A 26828-nucleotide genomic window follows, 5' to 3' on the forward strand; every position below is an offset into this window, starting at 1 on the left:
TGGCAGCGATTCAGATTACATTTCATTGGTCACGTCTTAGGCAGTGGCATCTTTTAAAACTCAGTTGCACAGGGCAGCACTGATGTGTTGCACTCTGTGTTCATGGGCTTAAAGTGTAGGTGACATTATATGTAATGTTTTTTGAGTATTAAAGACTAAAATTAAACAGTTTTAAATTTATCCTTTTCTGGTGTGCAGTTACTGAAAAGATAAATATTCGGATTTTGAACTGTGCGCCACTAAAAACAGGAACTTACTGGCGAGTCCCAACATTGGAGAAGGAGGAGGAAGTGACATCAGCACAAGAACCATTATCTTAGTAGCCCCATTACTTTATGGATTTTTACAGGCTGCTGACATTCCTGTTTCGACTGAGTGGTTCGGGTTGGAGCTGCACTGTGTTTTCGGTGTGAGAACTGTTCATTTTCGCCTGCAGAATCCTTTTGACTGGCAGGTGGAAACACTTATATTGACAAGCGTGCACACGGTGTCTGTGGCTTCTCCACTCAACACAGAGGCAAACTGGGTATTTTCAGATTATTTTATTCTTTTGTGGATCATGGCATAATTTTGTCCCATGAGACGTTACGAGCAGATGAGGGACTCTGGGAGTCTTTTAACTTGTGGCTCGTTAAGAGCAGAGACTCGATCCATCAGTCGCAATAACGGATTACAACCAGTGCTGTAACCTGGCACCAAGCTCCTGTGTGACAAATGGAGTTTCTTCTGCCAAGACAGGAGGAATTAAATTATTTTCAGATGTCATTTTGTAAAGGTGGATAAGGTTCAGATGATCTCACTGAAACGGACAGGTAAGACTATATTATTTACGTCTCCTGTGAATGGTTTTAATATTTAATAATGTGTTATGCTACTAATGTACAGTATATTAACTGTATTCAAGAAGGAAACAATATTTATTTTAATACATAACTGATATTTTCAGTCCCTCATGCCATTATTCAGATTTGAAATGTATGTACCTTTTTCTAAGAAACTAAATAAAAATCCACACTTCCTCATCACTTTTTTCCTGATAGCAAAAAAAAAAAAAAAAAAATCAGTCAATTATGACCACAGAGCTGGGGAAAAAAGATTATCATCTCCAGCATGCTGAAATCACCTGTATTTATTTTATAATCACCATTCTGTGTTCTGAACTCTGCCAATATCGTCACCGTTGTCAGACTGAATGTTTTCCTCCAAGGTTTAGGCTGAATCTCAATTCTACCCCTTCCCCTCCATTTTGCACGGGCACGAGAGACAGAGGGGTATCTCAATTCTCTTTTTGGAGTGAGGGCTACAAACCCCTTCAAACGGAGTGAATCTGGATGCACACTCCATTTGGAGGGGTAGGAGGAGCTTAGCGCTGCCTCCACAGAAACGAACATGTCGCCGAAAGAGCCGCACAAATGTAAGTGGCTTTCATTACAAATTATGCTGTTTAGAAAGTTATAACTTGCCAAAAAAACTTTACAGGCAATTGCCTATGACAGCAACCTGTATGCTGCTGGATGCATGTTTGCGTATATTGTAACTTCACTCGTGTGCTGAGGTGTTATAATGCATATACACACGAACGCTACGATAAGACACTTTTATTTCTCACAAGAGAGAAAATCATGATAAAGGATAAGCACGTTAATTTGTATGTTCATAAATCTTTTGATAATAGCGATCCCTGCTGTTCGATTACAAGGTTGTAACACGTGTGTATTTTGTAAATAAACAGGGAGCCCTGAGCACACTCGTCTCCTAATAAGCTTTCGGGCAGAAAATGAGAAGTTCTATTTCATTCCTACTGACTGCCAGAGGGCGGTGCTTAGCACCTGGATAACTACATGTGCGCAGCAGCAGAGAGGTCGAGAATATATACCAACAAAGTCATGCCATTGGATGTGACCTGCGTGACTTCACTGGTTGTCTTTATATACCAGGCGTACCCAGCACTTGTTTCTTTTCTACATTCTCATATTCTGAAGAGGTTGAGACCGCATTTGTCTAAGATTGTCGCGCTCGCTTGTTGCCTCGTAAACCACTTTGGTTGGAGCTACGTACACTGCACATGTCCTCCAGAGGCTGTGAGACACGGCTTCACTGTTTTGTATTCTTCAGATTCGCCTGTCGTGAGTTCACTAGCTGCTAGCCGCTAAGACTTTAACTGTGTTGTTTCGACGAAGGCTGGCTACTTGTTTAGCTTTGTCTCTAACCCTGTTAACTAAGTGGTAGTGTGTGTATCAGAACCAGTATAGTGTACTGTGTTGGGCTTGACGTGAATGTTTTCCATTCCTTGAAGTATTTTCGTCTGCGCTACCGCCATTTTACTAAGTTCAACAGCTCCACTAGCAGCTGCTGTTGTCGTTGATGTAGGTGATTCCCGTTATTAGGAGCAATTGCTACAACCTCTGTGCCTTGTGTTAGTACTTACGCTGTGTGTGTGATTCACGCTTTGTATTGCTATCTGTAACCATCAGGGCTTGTGTTAGCCATCTTCACGCAGTTCACAATAATGTCAGGGACTGTGTTGCATGGCTGTAGTACCTGTTTGGCTCCTTTGAGCCCAGGAGATGGACTTATGTTTGGCCCTCGTGTCTTGGGATCAGACACCTGAGGGAAGCCCTGACTGACGATGCCTGCCTTAATTGTGCCAGTATACCACTAGCGGAGAGGTCTCACAGCATTGGAAAGTGGGCTGCCCAGTGCGACTTTGGCCTCCAGCCCCAAGAAGGAACCAAAGCACCGTAAACACACCCATGCAGAGGCTTCTTCTGCTAAGAACGTTAGTCATGACCATGCTTTGGCTGAAAAGGTTGAAACATTGACTTCTGAGTCTGCTCAGATTAAGTCCTTACTTCTGAATCTACAGCCTAGGGATGCAGTGACAGTTCCTGTTGTCCCTAATGAGGCTGATCAGACCGAAGTAGTTATTCAACAGGAAGAAGATTTCATATCTATTGCTGCGACTGATTCTTTGTACATGACAAGTGATGACAAGTGCTCGGCCGGATGCCCACTGCCCACAACCTCAGTGTAGGGTCACTGATGACCTCCTCGCCAAGTGCTGTGACGTAGATGCTCGCATTGGTCGCCTAGGCAACTCACTGTCCCATTTAGCCCTTGCCCTCTCAGTCTTTGAGGGAGGCAGAGGTTGATGATGCTACTCAAAGTCTTAGTGATGCAAACTTTGGAGAGTGCTGTTGAGGCTAGTAAAACTCAGGCTCAGCCTGTCAGACGTGCTACAACTTTTCACTCTACATCCAGGCTCCCGCCTACTTCCAGAGCTGCACGTGCCTTCGCAGTTGAGAGCCAGCTGTCCCAGTGGCCTGCCTTTCGGGAGCCTACAGGCAGACCACCGAGAACTGAACGGTTCACAGAGCTTCCAGTAATCGCACCCAGAGGTCCTCAGGGACGTGAAGCAGAGGTGGTCGGGTCTGACTGCCAACGTTTGGCCTCCAGCTGTTTTTCAGTAACTCATCTCAGGTACTGGGAGACCCAAGTTCAAGATCCATGGGTGATTTCAGCTTTGTTCGAGGGTTACAGTATTCATTTCAGATGTCGTCCTCCAAAGTTCAGTGGGGTGAGGATGACTGTTGTTTCCGACCCAGTGAAGTCTGCCGCCCTACAACAGGAGGTTTTGGAACTCCTGGAGAAGGGAGCCATAGAGCCAGTTCACAGTTCAGACCAGTTCAGAGGGTTCTATTCAATCTACTTCCTTGTTCCAAAGAAGGATGGCTGCTTTCATCCTATCCTCGATCTCCGACGTCTGAATCGTTATCTCAAGGTGCTGCAGTTTCACATGCTCCGCACAGTAGATGTCCTTCAAGCTATCACACCAGGAGACTGGTTCACAAGTGTCGATTTAAAGGGCACCTATTTCCATGTCCCAGTGGTGCCTTGTCACAGGCAGTTTCGCCACTTTGCTTTCGAGGGACAGGCATACCAGTTCAGGGTGCTTCCTTTCGGCCTCTCTCTCGCCCCTCATACATTTACCAGATGTATGGCTGCAGCACTAGTCCCACTGCAAGCTTAAGAATCCTACCCTACTTAGACGTTTGGCTTGTCTGCGCTCTGACTCAGGAGCAGGCGCACAACAGTACAGCTCTTACACTGAACCATGTCTCTGTTAGGACTCAGTGAATTTTGCGAAGAGTTCTCTTGTTCTCAGTCAACAAACAACCTTCATCGGCATTGCCATCAACTCCCTAACTATGACTGCATCACCATCTCTGCAGAGAGTGGGCGATGTAATTCATCTCGTCTCACACATTCATCGGACTGTGACGCTGCCTTTTGGTTTGCTGCTTCAGTTGATAGGCAAACTGACTGCAACGTCACTAGTGGTACCTTTGGGACTTCTGTTCTTGTGTCCCCTACAGATTTAGATCATCAACCTAGGCCTCAATTTAAAGATACATCAGCACAAGCTTGTACGACTCTCCAACCAGTGCTTTCTGCACCTCAGATCTTGGGTGAACATAGACTTCATCTGCAAGGGTGTCCCTCTAGGCTCCATCCCTTCTTGTCGAGAGGTGGTTGTTACAGATGCATCACTCAAAGGTTGGGGGGGTGGAATCACAGGATGGTGAGGGGTGTCTGGAGTCCTCAGGAGAGACTTCAACACACAAACGTGCTGGAGCTTCGCGCTGTGCGACTGGCTCTCAAGCATTTCCTCTGGGCCCTGAGAAGAAGACATGTTCTTGTCTGGTCGGATAACACATCTACAATCTACCACGTAAACCAATTAGGGGGGCACCGGGTCCAGTCATTCACTGGCAGAAGCTCGGAGGCTTCTCCTATGAGTGTTGCCTTGCCTTCAAAGTGTTAGAGCAGTTCATCTGCCGGGCATACAGAACAGTGCTGCAGACTTACTCTCCAGACAGAAACCACCACCAGGAGAGTGGAGACTGAACCCGGTTATTGTACAGATGATCTGGCAGAAGTGGACCTCTTCGCTTCAAGCACTTCGACACATTGCCCATGGTGGTACTCCCTCTCGGAACAAGACAGCCTGCTGGGGCAGGATGCACTGGCTCATCTGTGGCCAGACTGTCTCCTGTATGCCTTCCCCCTCTTCCACTACTAATGCTGACACTGCACAGGATAGAGCAGAGCAGTCACAGGGTGCTGCTGGTTGCTCCGTTTTGGCCAGGGAGGATTTGGTTTCCCGTGACTTACAAGCTCCTCGAGGGGGTACCATGGGCTCTCCCAGAGAGGAAGGATTTGTTATCACAGCTACAGGGGAGGATTTGGCACCCTCACCCAGAACGCCTTCAATTGCATGTGTGGCCGTTGAAGGGCCAGACTCCTTGTTAGGTTCTTGTGACCAGGCTGTTGTTCAGACTATCCTTAACTCACGTGCTGCTTCTACCAGGGCTTTGTATGTCAACGGATGGAAGCTGTTTGTCCAGTGGTGTGAGAACTAAAAGTTATATCCAGAGCGTTGCCCTGTGCCTATTCTACTCAAATATTTGCAAGAACTGCTGGAGAAAGGACTTTCTGTTGCTACTTTAAGGGTTTATGTTGCTGCAATCTCTGCCCGGCACGTCTACGTTGACGGCCGGTCAGTGGGTTCGTATTCCTTAGTGTGTCGTTTTTTGAAAGGTGCTCTACGTTTGCGGCCTCCAAGGCTTGCACGCATACCTTCATGGGACCTTCCACTAGTCCTGGAGGGTTTAAGCTTATCTCCTTTCGAACCAGTTGAAAGTGCTGATCTTAAGTGGATGTCAGTGAAAACTGCCTTTCGACTTGCAGTATCTTTGGCAAAGCAAGTGGGAGAGATCCATGCCCTATCTATCGCTGAGAAGTGTTTGCGATGGAATTCTGACCGATCTGTGGTTACTGTGTGGCCTAATCCATCCTTTTTACCTAAGAGAATTTCAGCCTTTCATGTTAACCAGCCAATTTCCTTGGCTGTGTATGCACCGCATTCTTATCAAGGATTATCTGTCTCTGGTTCCCTGTGTCCTGTCCGAATGTTGAAGCAGTACATTAGTGTGACTGCTGGGATTTGGAAAACAGATACCCTGTTTATTACGTGATCACAAAAAAGGCTGTGCTGTATCAAAGCAGCGACTTTCACATTGGGTCATGGATGCCATTTTATAAGTATAAATATACAAGTCGAGGGGTCTTCAGCCTCCAAAAGTTACGTGCCATTCCACCAGAGGGGTGTCCACCTCCTGGGCTGCACTGAGAGGTGTTCCTTTGAGTGATATTTATGCTGCTGCTACGCGGGCTTCCTCCTGTACCTTCGCCCTCTATTACAGACTGAATGTGGCCGCTCCTCCTGCGGTGACGTCGGTGGTGTTGTCTGTCTCCACTCCCCACTGCTGATGTTAGGTGAGTGTGACTCTTCATGAACTTGTTGGTATTAAGTCATCCAGGTGCTAAGCACCGCCCTCTGGCGGTCAGTAGGAATGAAATGGAATGAGTTACGAATGTAACTGAGGTTCTGTGAATTCCGGATGACCGCCAGAGTTGCTTGTCACTCAGTCTTGCGAGTTAATTCCGAAAAGAAACGAGCGCTGGGTACATTTGGTACAGTGAGGAAAATAAGTATTTGAACACCCTGCGGTTTTGCAAGTTCTCCCACTTAGAAATCATGGAGGGGTCTGAAATTTTCATCTTAGGTGCATGTCCACTGTGAGAGACATAATCTTAAAAAAAAAAAAAAAAAAAATCCGGAAATCACAATGTATGATTTATATATATATATATATATATATATATATATACAGCTGCAAATAAGTATTTCAACACCTACCAACCAGCAAGAATTCTGGCTCACACAGACCTGTTGATTTTTCTTTAAGAAGCCCTCTTATTCTGCACTCTTTACCTGTATTAATTGCACCTGTTTGAACTTGTTACCTGTATAAAAGACACCTGTTCACACACTCAATCAATCACACTCCAACTTGTCCACCGTAGCCAAGACCAGAGAGCTGTCTAAAGACACCAGGGACAAAACTGTAGACCTGCACAAGGCTGGAATGGACTACAGGACAACAGGCAAGCAGCTTGGTAGAAGACAACAACTGTTATGATTATTTATTAGAAAGTAGAAGAAACACAAGATGACTGTCAGTCTTCCTCGGTCTGGGATTCCATGCAAAATCCTTTGTGGGGTAAGGATGATTCTGAGAAAGCTCAGAACTACATAGGAGGACCTGGTCAATGACCTGAAGAGAGCTGGGACCACAGTCACAAAGATTACATTAGTAACACATAATGCTGTTATGGTTTAAAATCCTGCAGGGGAGCAAGGTCCCCCTGCTCAAGCCAGCACATGTCCAGGCCCATTTGAAATTCATCAGTGACCATCTGGATCATCCAGAGGAGGCATGGGAGAAGGTCATGTGGTCAGATGAGACCAGAATAGAGCTTTTTGGAATCAACGCCACTTATCAGGTTTAGAGGATGAGAACAACCCCAAGAAAACCATCCCAACCGTGAAGCATGGGGGTGGAAACATCATACTCTGGGGGTGCTCTTCTGCAAAGGGGACAGGACGACTGCACCGTATTGAAGGGAGGATGGATGGGGTCATGTATTGCATCTTCAGTAAGAGCACTAAAGATGGGTCATGGCTGGGTCTTCCAGCATGACAATGACCCCAAACACAGCCAGGGCAACTAAGGAGGGGCTCCGTAAGAAGCATTTCAAGGTCCTGGAGTGGCCTGGCCAGTCTCCAGACCTGAACTCAATAGAAAATCTTTGGAGGGAGCTGAAACTCCAAACCTGAAAGATTCGGAGAAGATCTGTATGGAGGAGTGGACCAAAATCCCTGCTGCAGTGTGTGCAAACCTGGTGAAAAACTACAGGAAACGTTTGACCTCTGTAATTGCAAACAAAGGCTGCTGTACCAAATATTAACATTGATTTTCACAGGTGTTCAAATACTTATTTGCAGCAGTAACATACAAATAAATTATGAAAAAATCATACATTGTGATTTTACGTGTTTTTTTTTTTTTAAGATCGTCTCTCACAGTGGACATGCACCTAAGATGAAAATTTCAGACCCCTCCATGATTTCTAAGTGGGAGAACTTACAGAATTGCAGGGTGTTCAAATACTTATTTTCCTCACTGTATATAAAGACAACCAGTGACGTCACCCAGGTCACATCCAGTGGTGTGACTTTGTTGGTATATATCCTCGACCTCTCTGTGCTGCGCACATGTAGTTATCCAGGTGTTAAGCACCGCCCTCTGGCGGTCATCTGGAATTCATAGAACCTCAGTTACATTCGGAACTCTCGTTTCACCAATGGGAGTAAGTTGGAAAATATATACACACACATGTATGTATGTAACATATAAAATGATGTCCTAATAGACTGCTATTATTTGTCAAGGAAATTTCTAAAGGAAATAATAGGGCTGGATGCAAAAAAAAGAAAAAAAAAGGGAGAATTTGAAAAAGAAATATAAGGTTAACATACATACAGGTGCTGGTCATATAATTAGAATATCATGAAAAAGTTTATTTATTTCAGTAATTCCATTGAAAAAGTGAAACTTGTATAATGTGTACATTCATTCCACACAGGCTGATTATATTTCAAGTGTTTATTTTAATTACTATTCAATTAATTACTAATCAATGATTAATCAGTTCACTACTAATTATTACTATTATTAATGAATACTTATTAGTATAATTAACAATAATTAATTATTAATGCTTTTATTATAAATTACTAATTAACCCCTTTGGGCTGACGGCTGAGACCAGGTTTTACTAAATTATAAATAACTTTTTAATGATATGCGAGAGAAACTTTTTTTGTTGTTGAAAAGTTAACTCTGCGGACATTCGAGCCAGCCGTCCACCATCTTTGTACTCCTCATAGAAGCTGTGTGATGACGTGTGCAAAGTGAGTGTCCAATCAAAATTAGTTCACCGTCACATGGTTTTCCAAAATCCAATCGTAGGGCAGATTTACCTCACGTGATAAACCAAAGATTGTTTTAAGCAGTGATGTGTTACTAGTTGGCCTGTTTGAATAGTCTCCTGGCTGCTGGCTCCAATGCACCTTGTGCCATTACACACAGCAATCAGTGAAAGTCATCAGAGGGAGCAGACAGAGAAACACAGAGGGTGTGAGTTTCAGAGATGCTCCACTCGTCATTGCCTGTGAACGTTATTGAATAAGCCTGTGTAAGCTCTCTCGCTCCGGCATAAAGCACCGTTTGCCATATCAGTGGAGTGAGGGGGAGGGGCCGCTCCTCAGTGTAAAGCCTCGGTCCGAATAATGAAGGCTGAAGAAGGAGCCACGCATGGGTGTGGGGTGATTATTTGAAGAATGACCCACGTTTTCATCTTAACAAGTATCCACTATGAAGGTGCCACTATGTGCCTCTCTGTACCCCGCATGTGCCGCGTAGCAGCCTCTAGTGAGCCACGACCGACCTGTCATTACAGCCTCGAATGGCTCGCATCAGCCACACTAAGCCGCGTAGTGCCATGATAGCGCCATGTTGGCGCACATTTAGGCATGAGTTTGGTCCAAACCTCCAGCCCTCCCACACCTGGTCCCTTTAAACTGTGGGTTTTCAATTCACAGCAGCATTTAAAGATGTCCCTTTTTTATTTTTTTTACGCAGTCCAAAAATAGACACTCCATCACAGTTCCACAGTTGTTCGCTGTGCGCCAGGCTGAAGTCCACCTGTAATGCACCAGACCAGCTAGACCCGAACCACAGGTTCCTGGAGAGCCACCTCTGTGCTCCTTGCTGGCTATGCGGCTCTCTGGCTTTTTTTTTTTTTGCGACTTTAAACACACAAAACTTTGTTTGTCCGTTTATTTCTGCAAAATTGCTCTTTTGCGCGCGCTGCTGTTGTCCTTTCATGGACAGCCGCCTCTCTGCTCTTCCATTCCATCCATGGCTTGCTGGCTTTATTTTTTCCCTGGCTTTAAGCACAATCATTTTTACAAAGTGATTCCACTTTTGACTTTGTGTTTGTCTGTTTATTTCTGCAAAAGCGCTCTTTTGCGCGCGGTGCCGTTCTGCATAGAGAATGAGGTGGCCGTTTTATTATATACACCTGTGGATCATTTTCAATATATATATTTCTTCCGCAGCTTACAAGTCACCATGATACAACTTTTAACTTTGTGTTATGTGTTCAAAGTTGGTCTTTTGCACGCTCTCCACCTGTGTTGCCGCACAGCTCCTGCTCTTAGCTGCTCCACTGGAGTTCTTATCTTCCATGGCTTTAAACACACATCCGCTTTCACGCAGTCACCCAAATTTTAACTTTGTGTTTGTCCAATATTGACTGAAATATCACTCTTTTGTGAGCTGGCGTTCTGCCTAAATGCTCGTTTGAAGCGTGATGAGTCACTACTGCCTCAATGCACGCACACACAGCGGAGCTCATGTGATACATTAATTCCAGAAGTGATTACAGGTATTTTCGGCATCCAAGGTTTGACAGAAAATGATTAATCCGCTACAAAATAATTATTTTATATAGAGTCCAGCGCACAGAGCAGGTGGAATTTGGTGCGCAAAGAGGAGACCCGCTCCAAAAATAGCCTCTCAGGTCCTGCCTCAGTGTGCACACACAGTGATCCATTAACAAGATATTAAATCAGCATACTTTTACATACAACAGACATCAACACACAGACATACTTTTATAGCAAGGAACTGTTTTATCAAGCTATAAAAAACATTAAAAATAATTACCTTAAGCTGAGTGGTTAATGCACTTGGTTTCAGTTCGGAAGGTTCTGGGTTCAAATCCCACCCCTGCCACATTTCTCCATGTAATGTGGAGTTGCGTCAGGAAGGGCATCCGGCGTAAAACCTGTGCCAAATCAACATGCAGATCCACCTTGGATTTGCTGTGGCGACCCCGAGTGCAAACAAGGGAGCAACTGAAGGGACTTACTTTTTACCTTAAGCTGTTCAAAATACATCCCAAATGGAGCAGGAAAGAGAGGAAAAAGTGTCCAGATGAAACAGTCCTCTGTGATGCCAGAAGTGATTAGAAGTGTTTTCAACATCCAAGGTTTGGCAGAAAATGATTAATCCACTATATAGAGTCCAGCGCACAGAGCAGGTGCAGTTGTGTGCGCAAGAGGAGGAGCCGCTCCAAAAATAGCCTCTCAGGTCCTGCGAAGGTGCCAGGTACACGGATAATGGACTTTTTGCAGACTCGTAAGCACCACGCAAATGCCTCTAAGCCGTCGCAGTAACTCGAACACAAACTGCGCCACGCTGTTGTTGCTAAATTTTGAACATCTTGAAATTAGCGCCACGCTTGGAGAGGAGCCTCGTTAACTGAAGATAATGCCTCTAAGTGCCACTCTGAGCCACTATAATGCCACGATAGCTCACAAAACAAAAAAAACAGGGTGCGTGGCTCCTTCTTCACTCGGTAGGACCGAGGCTTCAGGAGCCAAAGTGGGCAAAGTGTGGAAGCTGCTTTCAGAACAGAGCACTCAAACACAGTATAAGTAGAAGTTTGTGATGTGACCTTTGTGTAATAGCAGACAAAAATTGCTTTGAGATGAAGACAAACAAAATGCATAGACCATTTTGTATATATTGTTCAAAGTGTGCATTTGTGTTTATTGGTAGAACCTTTGTTGTACAGTCTTTTACAGAAGACCGCAAATTACTTTTATAAAGTATCAAAACAGTTGTTTATTATAGTTTGCTGTGTGTTTTGAATAAATGTGTGTGGAAAATTATTTCCGCTTTACTTTTTCCTTTCTTATTTCTGATTGTAAACCTTTATTACACTTATAAAACACCACTATAGCATATATATTCTGAAAGTACAGGTTGTCCTGAAAAAAGACATAAAACTTGATTGTGGGATGCAGGGAGAGCTGTTAACAGCAATTCTAAAACATTTATGCCAGGCGAGTGAACTGTCCAAAAAATGCCCTCGGACCCCAGAGGGTTAATTAAATTAATTAATACCATAAAATTCTCCGACATGATTGCAATGAGTTGAAGAAATCTGCGACTTCTACTATTTCTATGCATTTATGCAGAAAGGCGAAAAAATAAAAAGAGCAAACAGGCTACTGCAACAAGTTGCGCTTTGGTTGCCATGTTGACAAACAGTGAAGACAGCATTACGGGCAGTTTTTTTTTTTTTTTGTTTTGTTTTTCCCCCCTGCCCGTAAGGCGGCAAGGTGTCTCAAGTCATAGGGCAAGAGGCATACCCCTTCACCTTACCCCTTGTTTTAAAGGAGTAGGGGTAGGGCCAAGGGGAAGGGGTACAAAAGAGAATTGAGATTGGGCCTTAGTCTCCCTCATTGTGGTCTAAATAAGGCTCAAAACCATAAAGCTGCTTCAGAAAAACCTTCAGACTGGACTTAAAAAAAAAAAAAAAAAAAAAAAAAAAAAAAAAAAAAAAAAAAAAAAAAAACCACACTGGAAAAAAAAATGGCCCAAAAACAGCTCGACCTCCCCTGTGTTTACAATTGATTTGGGCTTGAATCCGCAGGTCCCGTTCTCCCGATGATGTAGCAACAATATGGCCGCAGCTGAGGGCTAAAATAGAGCACAGGCTTCAGACAGCTGTTGTTTATTCTTCACCTGCACACTTATCAACTTTAAAATATCAACATTTCATCATTTTTGGTGATGATTTGTGCACATGTTTTGGTGTCACTTACAGTTTAAGTTGTGTGTAGGATATAGCGGTGTTTATTAATAGAAATGGGATACAGCGTTCCGTAAATTAGTGTTTAAATGAGCTGCAATAAAAAGCAGATACAGTTTCTTAAGCTTAGATTGGGCCCTTCGTATCTCCCTGGGAACGGGTCAGCTCATGGAGGCCACTGTGTTGATGCAGTAGATCAAAAAGGACATACATACTGCACTGCTTACATTTTTCAGAGTGGACTGAGGAAAAAAATGAATCTAAATCAGCGGTTGCTCCCCTGTACATAGGGTGGGAAAACTAATGAAAATCATTAGTCGACTAGTCGGGTACCATTAGTCATCAACTAGTCTGTGACTAAATTTGACATTGAATGAATTAAGCCAATTTCAATTCTTCATGGTGAAACTCAAATGTGACATTTATTTTTGCAAATGTAAGCACAAAATCACAAGTACAAAAAACTGCATTAGTATGAAGACTATTTGCATTAATTTACTTGACATAGACTGCTCCAGGGGTGTTCAACTTGTTCCAGGAAAGGCCGATAGGGTGCAGGTTTTCTTTGCAACAACCCACTCCACCAGGTGATTTCAATGTTTAACTGATTCCATCTGCTCAAAGTGATGTTAATCAGTGAAATCACCTAGTGGGTTGTTGCAAAGAAAATTTGCACCCTCTCAGCCCTTTCTCATGTTAAGCCATTCTAATGGCACATTGTGCATTCTTAAGGTCCTTGCGTGTGCTTTTTACTACTTTTCTTCGTGCATCCTGTAAAGTGTATTGATGGCTGAACAAAACCTTGAGTGTAAATATTTGCAAACACTGTGTTTGTGTGTCGCTTTAGGTTGCTGGGCCATTGGGAGGAGGCAGCGAAAGATCTGGCCACAGCATGTAAACTGGATTATGACGAGGATGCCAGTGCAATGCTGAAGGAGGTCCAGCCAAAGGTAAACCTGCTGGTAGCTGGATGACTACAGTACATCTACCTGCCTTTATTTTTATATATATATATATATATATATATATATATATATATATATATATATATATATATATATATATATATATATATATATATATATATCTTACTAGGGTTAGGACTAGGGGGGAGAAGGTAGTACTCACGATATCATGAAAATGAATCTTACAATATGAAATCACTTTAAGTCCATAAATCTATATAATTGGTGGATGAAATGACTTGGACGTGTACAACCCCAATTCCAATGAAGTTGGAACGTTGTGTAAAATGTAAATAAAAACAGAATACAATGATTTGTAAATCTTCAACATATATTCAGTTGAATACACCACAAAGACAAGATATTTAATGTTCAAACTGATAAACTTTATTGTTGTGCAAATATTTGCTCATTTTGAAATGGATGCCTGCAACACTTTTCAAAAAAGCTGGGACAGTGGTATGTTTGTCATTGTGTTACATCACCTTTCCTTCTAATAGCACTCAGTAAGCGTTTGGGAACTGAGGACACCAATTGTTGAAGCTTTGTAGATGGAATTCTTTGTCATTCTTGCTTGATGTACGATTTCAGTTATTCAACAGTCTCCGTTGTCGTATTTTGTGCTTAATAATGCGCCACACATTTTCAATGGGCAACAGGTCTGGGCTGCAGGCAAGCCAGTCTAGTACCAGCACTCTTTTACTACAAAGCCACGCTATTGTAACACATGCAGAATATGCCTTGCCATTGTCTTGCTGAAATAAGCAGGGACGTTCCTGAAAAAGTTGTTGTTTGGATGGCAGCATGTGTTGCTCCAAAACCTGGAAGTAGCTTTCAGCATTGATGGTGCCATCACAGATGTGTAAGTTGCCCATGCCATGGGCACTAACACACCCCCATACCATCATAGATTCTGGCTTTTGAACTTTGCGCTGGTAACAATCTGGATGGTCTTTTTGCTCTTTTGTCCGGAGGACACGACGTCCATGATTTCCAAAAACAATTTGAAATGTGGACTCATCAGACCACAGCACACTTTTCCACTTTGTGTCTGTCCATTTCAAATGAACTCAGGTCCAGAGAAGGCGGCAGCGTTCTGGATGTTGTTGATGTATGGCTTTCGCTTCACATGGTAGAGTTTTAACTTGCACTTGTAGATGTAGTGACGAACTGTGTTAACTGACAATGGTTTTCTGAAGTGTTCCTGAGCCCATGCGGTAAGATCCTTTACACAATGATGTCAGTTTTTAATGCATTGCTGCCTAAGGGATCGAAGGTCACGGGCATTCAGTGTTGGTTTTCGGCCTTGCCGCTTACGTGTAGAAAGTTCTCCAAATTCTCTGAATCTTCTGATTATATTATGGACTGTAGGTGATGGTATCCCTAAATTCCTTGCAGTTGAATGTTGAGAAACATTGTTCTGAAACTGTTGGACTTTTTTTTCACGCAGTTGTTCACAAAGTGGTGATTCTTGCCCCATCTTTTGGGGATACTCCTTTTATACTCCATCATGACAGTCACAATTAGTGTCCTCAGTTCCCAAACGCTTATTGAGTGTTGTTAGAAGGAAAGGTGTTGTAACACAGTGGTAAACATACTACTGTCCCCAGCTTTTTTGAAACGTGTTGCAGGCATCCATTTCAAAATAAACAAATATTTGCACAAAAACAACAAAGTTTATCAGTTTGAACATTAAATATCTTGTCTTTGTGGTGTATTTAGTTGAATATAGGTTGAAGTGGATTTGCAAATCATTGTATTCTGTTTTTGACATTTCACACAACATCCCAACTTCACTGGAATTGGGGTTGTAGTACCACTTGTATCGCTAGACTGTAGACCCAGTCTGAGTGTTACCTGATGTCACATCTGTTTCAAACAGACCTAAGAAAACCTAATGTAACATTTCTCTGAATATCAGTTTGAACACTGACGATTATTTCCTTTAAGGAGTGCCAGACAGAAAGTGCAGAAATGAAGAATGGGACAGAACCTTTTATTTGTGTGTTCAAAAACATTGAGATGCACAGACCATTTGCAAGTTGAACGTACGAGGCAGGGAGTCAGATCAGCTGTGAATCAGTGTCTCTGGGCTTCATCACTGGACAGCGAGCCTGTTCAATGTGAACTTGTTGCCTTGGGAGCAGGCTGCTGCTGCGGCAGCACAAAATGTCTTTCCACTTTTAGCAGGGAAAATTTTCATAGAAGATGGCTAGTAGAATCTCCAATTCCACCAAATCGTACATTCTACTTTGACATATATATTATGTAATTGCAGTACATGTGGAAGCGTATTTCTGAAGTGTTGTGATACATATCGTATCGGCACCCATATATCGTGATTATGTTGGCCCAGCCTATATGTGTGTGTGTATTTTTATTACATTTGCACCTGGAGAATAAGCTGCCTCCTTAGTTATTAAAGCAGCTCAAAAATAAGTAAATGTTAATTGCATGCTATGAAGGATGTTTTTAAATCTTTTCACTTGAACTTGATACAAATGAGCTTTTCAATTAGACTGCCAAAAGCTTTTAGTGACACTGCAACACAGGTGACTGACACTTCCAACTGTTGGCTTGTTGTGCATTATTCTCTTTTCAGGCTCATAAAATCTTTGAGCACAGACGTAAGTATGAGCGTAAGAGGGAAGAGAAAGAGATCAAGGAGAAACAAGACCGGATAAAGAAAGCCAGAGAAGAGCACGAGCGTGCTCAGAGGGTGAGTTACTGTGGAGGACAGTGACATGCTTGTTAGAACTCTGGATTTCCTTTCCAAAAACCAAACACGCTTGAAATTCATATCTCTTGTGATGTGTTCTCATTTCATAATGTCAAACACATTCATTATAAGATCATTCCATATGAACTCAGCCAGCGGTCTCATGGTGAGCGATTCAGATTTGGCTTTTAAAAAAACAAATTGTACCTGTACGTATATAATGAACATGTAGAAAATCTAAAGGGTTTCTGAACTATGGGCCCTTAAAAAGGGGTGTTGTGCCTGTTTTTGACATTCGAGAATTGCATGTGTTCTGTGTAGCTGATTTTGGATACCAATATCTCTGGAAGAAAGATAAGATTTCTGTCTGAAATTTGCTTTCATGGGTAATTTGGGCCCAGGCTTTCAGATTCTGTCATCAAGAAAGGCCTATCTCACTTAGTTTGAGTTGTTGGTCTCCAAAGTGGTGAATATTTTATGTGCAAAATCAATTTTCAGGGGGCCAGTGTCAACATACAATCATTTAAAACAGGCTATGGATGCTGGATTCCTTCAATTTGAGGAGAGAGCTGTCTGCAGGAGAGAACCTGACTCTGAAATGTCTTAATTTAGAAATTAGGGGACTCTAAAAATGGTTCTGTCTTAAAAAAAAAAAAATATATATATATAAATAAATTATAGTGTCCCAAAAAAATATACATTTAAACACTCGGTTTGACCCTTAAATGCTACAAACTTAATCACTTATGTTTCTTTTTTACTTGCACAGACCCTAAAGTTTATGTTGATGCCAAGCAAGACTCAGGAAAATGCCAAGATTAACCATACTACAGCGAACAAAAATTGAGTTTTGGCACCAGACCAAGAGTGTCAAACAGGTGCAGTGACTTTATGCTAGACTGACAAAATGCAGGGCCAATATTGACATTGGTATGAAAAACTTCAACTTTTCAGCTTTCTATCCAGCCATAAATTTATTTCCTAGACATATGCTTTGACCATTTTCTTTGCTGATAAAATGTTGCATATTTTTTTAGGACACCCAATGTATACTTTTTGACCGGCAAATTCACCATCTGGGCAACGATCCATGGTCATGAAACTTTCTACATTATTGTACATATTTTAAAATCATTTGCTCAAAAAATCAGCTTAAAGGACATGTCGCACCAAAATCATAGAAATTTAGATTTAGGCTGTTAGTGACCATCTGATGATCCACCGGGATTACTTTGTGCACTTCCTTGACCAGTTTCAAAGTATACGGCATTCGCAGTAAACGGCTACGCAGACGTCCAAACATAAAGTAGTCGTGTGTTTCCGACAATTGACGTTGCAACGAGAAGTGTCCCAGGGTGGGCTTCAATGGAATGTATCTAATAACGTTATGCTGCATTTACACATAGGCAAGACGCAATACGAATGTCATATTTGCGTCGTTCTTGGCACATTCCTGACATTCTTAACGTGACTTAACGCATCTGAATAGGTTTCTTAATAGTGCATGTTGGTCCGTGATATTTGTGATTTTTGTGGAGCATGTTTTTGGCTGTCAAAAAATCTTCCACGAACGTCACGCACCACCATTGTTTCGCCTCATATCGCGGAGGTCGCAACTGAGCTTGTTGATCTGTCTTGATGAGTGGTGATCCTTAATAGAGCCTGACAGTGTTCTTCTCTGATGTGCACACAATTAAACCCTGCTGCCACACATTCAGTTTCATTGCTGCAGTGTGCTGAAGAAGGACAGTGACGCTAAGTTGGCTAAAAGTCTCACTCCAATGCTCCTCAGCGCACTCCTGCAGGTGTTCCACCTGCTACATGTGCCTGATGTTTGGGGAAAATGAGTGAGACGATTGCCACGTGGAGCCACACATCTGGCTCTTAGTCTCCTCCTCCTCTCTGCGCAGCTCCATGGCACAGAGCCCAACTTCTTCTGCTGTGGCTTTCGAGGAGCAAACTGTAGCGATTTGAATTGTTCAGCAACTGACGGTTGGATGAATATGGGTGTGTGTGTGTGGGGGGGGGGTGACGACAGTTCGCCTCATTCACAACGTGACAGAACTTAACGATGCCCTGTTACCCGCGACGGCGTGCAACAATGCGGAACATTATTCTTGACCGTGCATAATGGTTCCTGATAATTCTCCACCAACACGTTACATTAATCATAACGCGTGGTAACAGATTGCAGCAGTTCCTGAGGACACTTGACGCCTCTGCCTCAAATCATCACATTCGTGATCAGCGGCCAAGAATGTATACTTCGTGGCATTCGTGACGTGCCGTCGTTATGTGTAAACGCAGCATTAAGAACAGAGGCAGAGATTAAAGTTCACATAAGTGTGATGTCTTGTTACAATGACTCATTTTTAAGTGATAACTGTTCATTTTGATGTAGTCACGTTAAAAGCTGCAGCTCCAAGAATGTTGACGTGCACCTGCAGCTACGAGTCATAAATGCAGCCTGTTAATAACCATCTCTGCTCCAGGATAAGCTTTGTGCACGATTGTGTTATCAATAAAATCTTAAAAAAAAATAACACACACACACTTCAGCTCCAAATTTACACTCTGAGTAAAAAAATAAAATAAAATAGAAATCTAGCCACAAACCACAAAAGGGGTAAAATTCTGAACACGGCAGACTCACCGTCGTGTTATAGATAGATAGCTTTATTTATCATTGTCATGACAACGAGATTTGCACACTCACATACCACAGACAAACAGCAATTAATCCACAATTATTACTTGTTCACCGTAATAATGGCACACATCAGAAATTAAGACAACACATATACATTTAACATTGTTATGTGCACTAAAACTTGAACAGTCCATTTTCCCAATTGAGGCGATGTGGTGCGTTACAGCCGCTGCAACCTTGAGTCGCGCCGCCAGTCAGCCAGCCAGCTTGGGAAAGTTGATCAGGGAAGGGAGGGGGTAGGGGGGAAGGGAGTGGAACCATGCTTCAGAAGTCTGTCCATTACCATGGATATTGTCTATGTGGGTGGAGATATGAAGAGCCGAATATCTCACCAAGGCCACATTCCTCAGGAGAAAAAACAGTGGGCAATTTGACCTTGATTATGGCTCACAGCAGTGAAAAACACTTTTCGAAGCTTCACTCGAAACCAAAACCAATTGTGAATTAGGAACATTCCCAATTATGAATTAAGAATATTCGCCGGCCTCTGAAACCTTCAGCTCCAACTGCAAGGCACGCATCAGCTCCAGGGTGTCGTCCACTTTGCGTTCAATAGTCATCGCAGTCTGAGAATGCACTGCCTTGCCAACCTCGTTAATCATGATGGCCAAGCGAGGGCCCGTAGTTCTTGATGCCGCCGTCTTGCCAATTTTCCGGTAGATCAGGGCAGCACATAAGCTAAAAAGTGCCAGCCCCACTACCATGAGACCAAAGATGAATAAATCCTAGACGTCCTCCACAGAGAAAGGCACCAAGCATGCCACACGCCAAGACCCCAGGAGTCGAGGACATAGCCCACAGGATACGTTCCATCTGGGCAGGTAGGATCCCCCGGTCCTGACCTTCTTGTAGAAAAAATGGTGTCAGTAGCATTCAGAGACCAGTTGATCAATTCCATGGTTAATCCAATAGCAGTCCAATAGATCCCGAATCCAATATAGTTTTGAGGAATTCACCGTCTGGTGAGTAGGGACTTGAAGGTTAAAAGGCAGAGGCAGAGAGATAAGGGAGAGTGGAGGAAATGCGACCGCCCTCGTCAGAGTCCCAAGCTGTCTGTCGGAGTCCCAAGCTGTTATGGATTAATGTCCAAATGTAAACTTCACACGTTCAAAGAAGCACGCACGCGTGAGATCGCCGCAGTTGCAGCTCTGCCTCTGTCTCGATTGTGCCACGTTAAATAATGTCCATTAATTCCTGGAAATAATGTATTCTGCCTTTTTTCAATGTAACAAATCCATCTCTGTGTCCAGGCAGTCTGTTAAAAACAGTGTCAGATGTACCACGTCCATGTCCATAGCTTCAGTAAACCAACATCCACACAACTTTCTTTTGTTACTATTTTTTTAATTTTATGATCAACCTGTGATTTTTTTTTATTTTAAATATTTATTTATTTTTACTACCTAATGTTCTTGGCATTTTTTTTCCCCCACACAAAGTTAAACAATGTTGATTAAGGTGTCTGTGCGTGTGTGTGTGACTGAGAGGGAGAGAGAGGTTGTTCTAGGACTGTTTGTTTTTGTGATGATCTGTGTGAACTTGGTGATTCATGCAAACATCCAGTGATGGCAAACAGGGAAATATGTCAGCCTTGTTCATTGTATTCTTCTCAAAAGTACCGCGTTCAGTAGGAGCAAAGTTGTCCAACTGACTTTATCTCACCAGCCAGCAAACAAACTGCTAAAAAAAAAAAAAAACAGACCAGAGTGGAGGCAGTGATCGACACAACACGAGCCGTTTTCAGCTCTGTCTTGTCAAATGCACCGCGTATGTTATGAATCAAGTTCACCAAGTAACTTTAAATACCATACAAACCAAAACAGAGGTGAATTGAAGAAAAATTAAGGAGTACTGACACAGCAACGTGAGATAGATTCAAGCCAAGCACGCACAGACAGACAGATCCTGTGTCTGTAGGGAGGGGCCGGCGCTATGACTGACTGGCCAATCACAGAGCGTGAAGACAGTCAGTTAGCCAATCAGGATTTTCACATAAAAAAAAAAAACTGATTTGGACCATATCTGACCTGCAGTCTGAACATAACTTTGTAGTCCAGCAAATACAATACACCTTCATAGTGAACCAAACCTTTCAGGTAACCCCTTAAAATGGCCTTGAACATACTGAACGCACAGTCAAAAAAAAAAAAAAGAAACGTCCATTACTGGTCAGAATTACTGACACTCCTGAATCAAGTGTACAGTTTAAAATATGTTCACAAGATGTTGTGTACTTTGGCTTTAATTTTTTTTTTTTTTTTTTTAAACGGTAATGGGAGTTCTCTGGGAATTCCAGAACTTCAAACATTTACTTCCGTGGTGAACGTTTTTGGGTTATTTTTGCGTTCCTGGCTGCTGTTTGATTTATGGTCTGACTTAATGATGTATGTATTTGTAAAATTGTTTGGAAACTTCTGGTGAGAGCCGCAAGTGTATATTAAGTCTCACATTTTTACAGATACGTCTTTACAGATTTTACTGTGAATAATTTACAGATCATGTCCAATCAACTGAATTTACTCCAGGTAGACTCCATTTAAAACTGTAGAAACATCTCAAGGATGATCAGTGGAAAAAGATGCACCTGAGCTCAGTTTGGCACTTCATCTCAAAGGCTGTGAATACTTATGTACACGTGATTTCTTAGTTTGTTTGTTTTTATAAATTTGGGAATATCTCAGGAAAAAAAAATTTCACGTTGTCATTTATGGGGTATTGTGTAGAATTTTGAGGGGGGAAAAAAATCAGCCATTTTGGAATAACATAAGAAAATGTAGGAAAAGAGCAGTGTTGTGAATACTTTCCAGATGCACTGTATATTATGTTTTGGTCAGCTGACGTGATTGTTATTTCACACAAATCAAAATCCATCTATTGGATGAATTTACTTCAGACTGTCTCCATGCGAACTTGATATATTTATTTATTGAGTTAGCCTGCTTAATCTTATGGTTTATTCTGGTGACATGGTGTAAAATATTCATGTGGAGGAAAATATAAACATTTAACATGCTCATAGAAATCAAATATTGATATGAAAAATGTTTGTGCGTCATTTTGCACGACATGTAAATTGTCAGTATCCCAGAAATGCTGATGTCAGCACTAAATGGAAAAAATCAATGTACTTGCGATTCCCATTTATGTAAGTGAATAAGAACCTAATTTAAATCCAAATCAGTGTTCCTTGGAACTAAAAGCGATATTGGTGACTCTTAATGAACAGTAGGTGCAGCTTTCCTTGTGTCAAATTTTGTTCATGTTAAAACTATCAGTTGTTTATAAAAGCAGAAATTTCTGAAGTCAAACGTTTAGATAAATGTAGAGAGAGAACAGTAACAGTCCAATGTGAATGTGGTTTTATTAAATAGTAGTAACACTGTGTTCTAATCCATGTGACAGACTGTACTGTAGTTCAGTCATCTTGCCTCTATGGGAAAACTTGCTTTTTATGACTAAAATGGCAAGAAAATAGCTCTCATTATTAATTGCATGTAATATTTCAGACTTTTCTGGGGGAGGTCCCCTAAACTTCCCCACTGGGTGCTGCAGCCCTGACATCATGTCATGTACCCCCCCTCCCCAGTACTCACATCTTTGTTTTATTAAGTTTTGAATAGTCTACACTGCAAGTACTGGTTTTCCCCTCTTTAATATCTCAAACGATGTCTTACACCCGTGAGCTGACAAAAAAACACCTTATGTTTCCTTAATTTTTCTGGTTTTCTTGGACTTAAAATGGGGCTATAATATTTACTGCAACAACAGGAGTGGCTGATACTAATAAACCTATGCACTCCATTTGTGTTTAAGATTCTCTGAACTTTATCTCAACAGGAGGAACAAGCCAGACAATCTGGAGGTGGATTCTTTCCAGGTAAGAGTGAAACTAGCTCTGTTCTGTACAATATTTAAATTTTAAATTGTTAGAGGAATTATCTTACATTAGAGGGGAAAAAATACAGCTAGTTTTAAGCTACCACACCCTCAAGAATTAAAAATAAAATGTTTCAAGTCACGTTTGTATCCTTCATATGCCATCACCAAACATTAACCTCCAATGGTGACAAATATGCAAGTGCCAAAAACTGCAGTTCTTTCAATGGGCACTTGAGTCGCCCCAAAAGTGAGTAAATCCCACAGGACCCCATGATTAAAGCTCCAATTTTACAGCAGAAAAAATAAACATGTTTTGTAGGCTAGTACAAAAAAAAAGCCTTTTATGTACAGTAACTCATTGGGTAAATTTTAACTTGCTGGAAAGCTGTGTGTAATTAGATACATGGTTGACTGCTCGTAGCTGTGTGAGGGTGTTGACTGTAGGCTGTCAGCCACTAGGTCCTTTATGAGCATTTTAATACAAATACATGCATTAGTATGTTTTTTTTTTTTGTTTTTTTTTTTGTTTTTTTTTGTCATCAGTTCTACTGATGACTAAGACGTCTGCATTGGCATTTTCAGTGAGAAGTTTTAGTATTTGATTTGTATGTTTGCACCATTGGCACTAATTAGTAGGTTAATGAGCACACCCATGATTGTTAAATATGTTGATTATAGGTCTCACACAACAGGTGAGGATAAGTGTGTGTGTGTGCTCGCGCGTGCACGCGAGTGAAAGAAAATGATCCAAGTGGAGTGTCCCCCCACCCCTTCAGACAGGAGAGCAAACAACTGCATCTCAGTAGAATGTACCTGCCCAAACTGTTTGAATAAAGAATGTCTAATTGCCATATTGTAATTAACACCTTATGTCATTTTTTAAGATAGTATGGAGGGTTTTACTGTAAAGCTGATTATTTGATCTAATTGATCAAATTAATTTGGTGTAGTCTTAGACACATAAGGAATGTCAGTGTCTGCTTTGCTTTAAATGGAAAAATGACAACTTTAAAATATTTTATTCTCTTATTAACACACACTAGCAGTCAAATTTGGATACACTTTCCCATTCAATTTAAGTTTATTTTTATTTGTATAGCACCAAATCACAACAAAGCTGCCTCAAGGCGCTTCACACGAATAAGTTCTAACCTTATCAACCCCCCTGAGCAAGCACACAGGCAGCGGTGGTAAGGAAAAACTCCCTCTGATGACAACGAGGAGGAGAAACCTCAAGCAGACTAGACTGAGAGGGGTGACCCATTTTGGCCATTCAAATTTACACTGTGTATTGTCCTCATGACTGCCTGTACTGAACTGTAACATCCATGACTGTTTGGTACAAATATACATACTATTCCCAATATACATCATCTATGGCTGCCACCAAACAAAGTCCCAAAGTAATGTTCCTGCTAGCTACAGTAATGTTTTTAAATGTATTCCGCAGGTTCTGCTGGATTCCCAGGTGGAGCAGCTGGAGGAATGGCGGGTTTTGGTGAATTCCTAAATGATCCTGAGCTGCTCAGTGCAATGAAGGTGACTTACTGATCAATTATTTTCATTTTAGTGGCTTTAATCATACATTATATTAGTCTAGGATTGGCACTGTAGTTGCTGTAAAAACACTGACCCAGTTCAAAACCATATTAGGGTGGAGACCAGTGTGGTGCTGATAACATTTTCATAGGGATGTGGTAACATGTAACTGAGCATGCGCTCTTTGATCCAGATGTTATTAGGTCATGTGACGATATACCGGTATTAATTTGTGCACTTCTGTGAACAGTCTGTACTCGTATGGCAATCAAAACAGACAGCTACATACACTGCCGAAAACAAAGTACTTGTTTTTTCCGAGTGAGTCCAACAGTGTTTGCATCACTCTGAGCAAACATCCTGGTGTGCTGTTGAATGGAATGTAGACAAACTGCTGCGAACGTGAGCATGGAGCCGCGGGTTAATTACAGTCTTTACATAAATGTCATGACTCGTTTTTAAAATGAGAACTGTTTTAATTTCAGTGCAGTCATGGGGGAGGAAAAAAAATTAGAGTTGTGTGTCATCTGCTCTCTGTATGGAGCATGCAATGCTCATGCACTTCTGCACACTGATACAAAGTTCTGAAGCTCCTAAAATTAACATTCCTGACTTTCCAATGTAAGAAATACAGCAATTTCAGGCAGCCTGTACAAAGAGCATTGTGGTGACTCTGCTGATACACATACACAGCCAGGTTAAAATAGCATGGTGGAGAGTTTCACGTGCACCTTCACAGTGGCAGTTATAACGGGATTAAAACAGTGCCACAGTGCCAGTACAGAGAGCAGACTCGGTACACATCTCGATCTGAAATCTGACAGACTCAAAAAGTTAAGACTTGGGGGTGAGGTGTGTCGTCTCCTCTCTGTATGGAGCACACTGAATGAACCAGGTGGCATGCCCAACACGCATACACATCCACCAGCTAGTAGAAAGTCCTGAAGCTCCTGAAAATAACACATTCATGTCTTTTACCAGTATAACAACTGCAAGGATGTGCGGGCAGCCTGTAAAAATAGCGTCATGACGGCATTTCAGACACGCGTCCAAATAGATGGAGTGTTTCACATGTGTGTACATTGTGGCAATTATGATGGGATTAAAACAGCGTCCTGCTCCGGTGTTGTGCAGTACAGACAGACTCCTCACACATCAGGGCCCGTATGCACGAAGCATCTCAGAGGCTTCTCAAAGAGCTCCTACATTTGCCTAAAATTTCCTGGCAAGGAATCTTAGCCCAAGAGTGAGCCAGGAGGTGTCTGAGAGCAAGTCGGAGCAAGGAGGAGACAAACTCCTATCTTAGTGAGGAGGTGGGGTTGACCCCATTGTTAGGTATGATGTGGTCCTGTAAGAGCTGGGATTGGTTGTCACGGAAAGGGACGAGGAAATAAAAAAATAAATGCACTCTGCGTGCCTACATATGAATGAACAGTAAAATCAACCGAGCATTAAGAAATGCATAATTGTGAAAATAATTTAATGTCATGATGATAATACTCAGCGAAATTAAATTGGAGCGATCCCTGCGCCGGTCACTAAACCTGTAAATTCTTGTGCTACAATGCATTATGGGAGTTCTGGGTTTGGGGGGTTTAAATGTTGCTATTGTGGTTCATGCTAGTTTAAAAATGTTGTTAGTGTTGTTGATTTATTGTGTTTTTGTAGTTCAATTGGTTTAGTGAGTTAAGTGTCACCATAAGTGAAAATTGTTTTAGCTGAAACATAAGAGCGCCTCCTAATGGCAGAGTCCAAAAAAGACAAAAGGTCTCTCCTGTATTTATTCCACACGGTTCACAACAAAATGAATTGTTACACAGCTTGAAGATGTTTGAACATATCTCATTCATGTGCCGATACATATTAAAAGTGTGCATAAGTTTATAAATAAGTTCAATGTAAGTACATAATATAATTGTAAACATTAAAATTGCATGCGTGACACAAGAAAGTGAAACTTATTCCCATTGTTGTCCATTTAAAAATGAAATGACAAAATGTAAGTAATAAAATAAAATGGCAATAATACTGATAATAAAATGTGTGAATATAACAACCTAAACAATTTATAAATATATTAAGACAGTAAATTAACATAATTACGTAGATCAAGCTGGTAGTGTGTTACTGACTCACTGTCATCCTACATATGGAGAATATCTCTGCTTCCTCTCTGTTTTTTCCACCAGCTTCTCTGCTTAAGACACTCTTAGGCTTCTTAAGTCCTCCTCACTACTCGTACCAGTTTGGCATCTTAGGGGCCCTCTTAAGGCCTAAGGTGCTTTGTGGACAACTTTCATCTTACAAAGGGAAAATTGTAAGAAATGTCTAAGAATTTGAGAAATTCTAAGATTTTTTTCCTAGAATAATGTCACTAAGG

General features: G+C 41.8%; 1 protein-coding gene and 1 long non-coding RNA gene across 3 annotated transcripts in view; one reads left to right on the forward strand and one right to left on the reverse strand.

The window, feature by feature from the left end:
• Window positions 1-26828, forward strand: part of st13 (ST13 Hsp70 interacting protein) — a 36053-nt gene that overhangs the window by 6729 nt on the left and 2496 nt on the right. For both annotated transcript variants that reach the window (XM_034189409.1, XM_034189410.1), the window contains exons 9-12: window positions 13484-13586; window positions 16204-16320; window positions 22868-22907; window positions 24360-24448. In XM_034189409.1, the coding sequence (XP_034045300.1) occupies window positions 13484-13586; window positions 16204-16320; window positions 22868-22907; window positions 24360-24448 (349 nt within the window). The remainder of the gene's footprint in view (window positions 1-13483; window positions 13587-16203; window positions 16321-22867; window positions 22908-24359; window positions 24449-26828) is intronic.
• On the reverse strand, window positions 1596-8299 carry LOC117527201. Its single transcript, XR_004565466.1, has 3 exons — window positions 8270-8299; window positions 3472-3475; window positions 1596-1787 (listed from the first exon to the last, which is right to left on the reverse strand). It is a non-coding gene; the product is annotated as an uncharacterized LOC117527201 (long non-coding RNA).

This window comes from Thalassophryne amazonica, chromosome 16, assembly GCF_902500255.1.
Source record: "Thalassophryne amazonica chromosome 16, fThaAma1.1, whole genome shotgun sequence".
Lineage (NCBI taxonomy): Eukaryota > Metazoa > Chordata > Actinopteri > Batrachoidiformes > Batrachoididae > Thalassophryne > Thalassophryne amazonica.